General features: G+C 38.1%; 1 protein-coding gene across 1 annotated transcript in view; it reads right to left on the bottom strand.

The window, feature by feature from the left end:
• The window catches only part of LOC18783751, a 4,821-nt gene extending 1,809 nt beyond the window's left edge, over window positions 1–3,012 (bottom strand). Inside the window, exons 1-3 of the mRNA XM_007217048.2 lie at window positions 1,776–3,012; window positions 1,438–1,658; window positions 791–1,010 (exon numbers count right to left, since the gene is read on the bottom strand). Of these exons, the coding sequence (XP_007217110.2) occupies window positions 791–1,010; window positions 1,438–1,658; window positions 1,776–1,865 (531 nt within the window). The 5' untranslated portion in view covers window positions 1,866–3,012. The remainder of the gene's footprint in view (window positions 1–790; window positions 1,011–1,437; window positions 1,659–1,775) is intronic.

Here is a 3,616-nt window from a genome sequence, read left to right as displayed (position 1 = left end):
CCACGCCCACTCCTGATCAAAGTTGCTCCTTAGCAATTAGCAATCCTCGAGTAGCTACAAATGAATATAAAAAGTACAACAAGTAAATTTGTGTTTTATGCTTTTGCTAAATCCCTCATAAAACCATTGTAACCTACGCTTCTAGTTCATCCTTCCCCCCCCTCATCCTCTTCTCTCGGGTCTCCATCCTCTCATAGGATTATGTATGGTTCTCCCAGGTCGTCTCTGTATAGTGACCTACAACCAGAGTATGTTTCATAGCTCTCTGCACGCGCCCCGCTCATTTTCTATTTACTTCTCTCACTTTGTGTTTCTCTAGTGTCTCGCTTGCACAGTATTAATCCTATATATAAGAGTCAAGGATTTTCAATGCGCGAGCGGTGTTACCATCCTCGGGAAGTAGCAAATTTCTAGACGACAAACGCCAGTTCCGTGGATCATATCGACAAAGAGCAACCCAAAATTTATCTGTGCGTCTGTCTGTGTTTCTGTGTTTCTTTTTCATAGAGAGAGTGAGAGAGAGAGAGAGAGAGAGAGAGAGAGAGAGAGGAGGAATAATCATTAAAGGGACATATCGATTTTAATATTTAGGGTCTAAAGTTTAGATGCCTAACAAACAGGAGAAAGTAGTCAGATGACTATAACAAATCCATTACTGTTTTGATTACTCTTATGTTTAATCCATCTTGTTAAGGAGAAAAAGGGCAAGCAGATAGGTCACAAATCAAACCGAAAGAACGAGAAAAATAGAAAGCTACAAAGTAAGGTTTATGAACTAAAAAAAGGGTACCTTATCCATGAGAGGAACTCTTCCATAGGGAGTTGATCTCTCAAAATACTCGAAATATAGGTACCCTAATCTATCATTCACATGCCAGAGATTGTCTTGCTCAAACCCACCATCTTCTGAGGAGCATCCATCCCATCTCCATTTATCACTTTCACTCTCAAAACTGCATGAATCACTAAACGAATCCCTTGTCTCACAGTCACCCGACTCAGCCTCTTCCCTGAAAAACTTATTTATATGTGATTTTGCCATTGCAGCCGTCTAAGAAACACAGATACCGAATTCAATTGTAAATTATATAAAGTTGGAATAAGTAAACCATATCAGAAGAGCATGTATTACCAAATCAATGTTGTCCAACTAACCCATATCTGAATCTAAGCATTTCAATGGTACAGAAAATCCAAAAACACCACCAGATACACAATAGCCACCACAGATAACAAACTGATGCTTTCGACCAAAAAATAAACTTGAATGATGCCATATTGGTTTTGAGCCAATCAAAACCAGCATTTTACAAATTTGATCACCCCAACAATCAGATTATCAAACCAAGCAGGCACAGCTACTACAAATGTAATTCAACCTCAGATATAAGGAAAACCCACAACGAGAATTGCATGTCCGAAAACTGAAATTGATACCTGAAGCTATTCACAGATGAATTGCTGGTGAAAATTTGAATAGCAGAGAGATAAGGCACATAGTACTGCACAAGGGTCTCGCCGCTGTCCAAGGCAATAGGAACTCCAGCACCATATGCACTCCATTCATCATAACAATTCCAGAGATCACTCAATGTGAAATACTCAACCTTTTCTCTCTCCCATGGGTGCCATATACGGTTGAGGTTCCTAATCTCAGACTGCAGCACGATCATCAATACCAACATGTTCAAGAAAACAAAATCAGCATGCAATTTGATGAAAAATCAATCATTTACAAACAACCCAGAAACAGAAAAAGGGAGAAAATTACAAACCTTGGGTAGGAATTGGGATTGGAGCACTGGTGTTGTACAATGGAGGAAGCACTCAAGGTTTGATTGCATTGACCCTTTGTCCAAAATCATTTTTTTTCTCTGTGATTCTTTTAAGAGAGAGAGAGGGGGGGAGGGGGGGGAGAGAGAGCGAAGTTGGAGATTTTCGCTCACCCTGAATCAGAGAGAGAGAGAGAGAGAGAGAGAGAAACAAAAACAAAAATGATTTCTCTCACCCCAACCCGAAAAACAGAGCGAACCTTATAAAAACGGAAAGAGAAAAACAGAGGGGGGAGAGAGAGAGAGAGAGAGAGAGAGAGAGAGAGAGAGAGAGAGAGAGAGAGAGAGAGAGAGCGAGAGAAATGGGAAAGGGAGAGACTGATTGTCGGGATTTTATTTCCCTAGAAAACAGAGAGACAGAGAAAATGGCAAAAATGCGAAATGGGCCTACGAAAGACTTCTATTTTTTGACGTTTCGACAGAAAAATTCACGGGCAACTCTAAGTACTAAGTCTTCTCACCTCTGTTATTTTTTCACAGAGAGTCTTCGCTGGCAATGCTATCAATTCCCAACTGATTTCCGTTCTCCCCAGAATTTAAATTCCGGCCAATTCTCCATACACGGACAGAGAAAACAAACTCAATTCTCTAGGCTTGTTTCTTGGTTTTTCTAATTCCTGACTCTTTTTTTTCTTCCTTTCACTAACCTTAAAGAAAACTCAAGCCGGTTCTGGTTTGGTAGATTTTCAAGATACGGACTTGTCCTTGATCAAGTCACGACAATTCAACGTTAACCCTTCAAGCTGAATCAAACCCCACCAGAAAACCCACGAAATTCCCAGAAAGAAACAAGCTTTCCCCGAGAATTTCGAAGGAAAAGAAATCCGGAGAAAATGAGAGAAGTTTTGAAAAGAGTTTTCTGAGTGAGAGATTGATGGGTTTTTTCTGTGGTAGTTTTCGAGATGTATGCACAAACAAGGTAACAAAGGAGACGTTTTGCAACAGAAATATGAAGGAAAAAAAAGGAAGTAACTTTACCGGAAAAGCAGAGCAAGCAAGGCAAAAACAAACAGAGAGAGAGAGAGAGAGAGAGAGAGAGGAAAATATCAGAACGACCCAGTTGAGCTTTATGTTCTAGAAAGAGCCATTTTGTAGAGATAAAAAGCAGCGAAAAGATGAAGAGATTTTGGGATACCAACAAATAATTAAGGCATCAAAATACCAGATTTATCATTTAAGAGTCTCATCTGTCTCAATCAAGGTCCCTCCCTCTAAAAGATAACCATATGAATTTTCTTTTCTGTGTGCTTCTATCCTTTTTATTTTCCTATTTAAGATTTAATCCAATACATGCAGCTGAAGATTTAACTCAATAGGACTTGGTCTCCATGGCTTGCTCGGTAAGTAGCATGATCATCTTTCAACTTTTCATATTTTTCTTTTCAACACTGCAATTTCCAAATAAATGAATAAAAATTGATACGAAGGAGGATAAAAAAATAATATGTTTTTAACTGAAACTCTTTTAAACTTATTTCTCTCTAACTTCAGTGTTCGAAATTTACGGTTCTTTTTAGCACAAGTTATAGAAAAAAGGGTTTCTACAAATATTCATTGGATTTACGTTTTATTTATTACAAAATACAATATATTTGCGTTTTCTTATATAACCCAAAAGTTGGTTGTCGTCGAGAATCAGACTTTATTTTGTAATTTCGATTGCTTATGTTTCAGATTTTTTTCTTTTCACTATTTCCTATTACATGCACAATATAACCAATTATAGGAGGAACTAAATCTGTGGTCTCATCTTTACATTCTTATACTTGAAAAAGAGATTTCAT

This window comes from Prunus persica, chromosome G3, assembly GCF_000346465.2.
Source record: "Prunus persica cultivar Lovell chromosome G3, Prunus_persica_NCBIv2, whole genome shotgun sequence".
Taxonomy (NCBI): domain Eukaryota; kingdom Viridiplantae; phylum Streptophyta; class Magnoliopsida; order Rosales; family Rosaceae; genus Prunus; species Prunus persica.
This window is presented reverse-complemented; position numbering and strand designations above follow the sequence as displayed.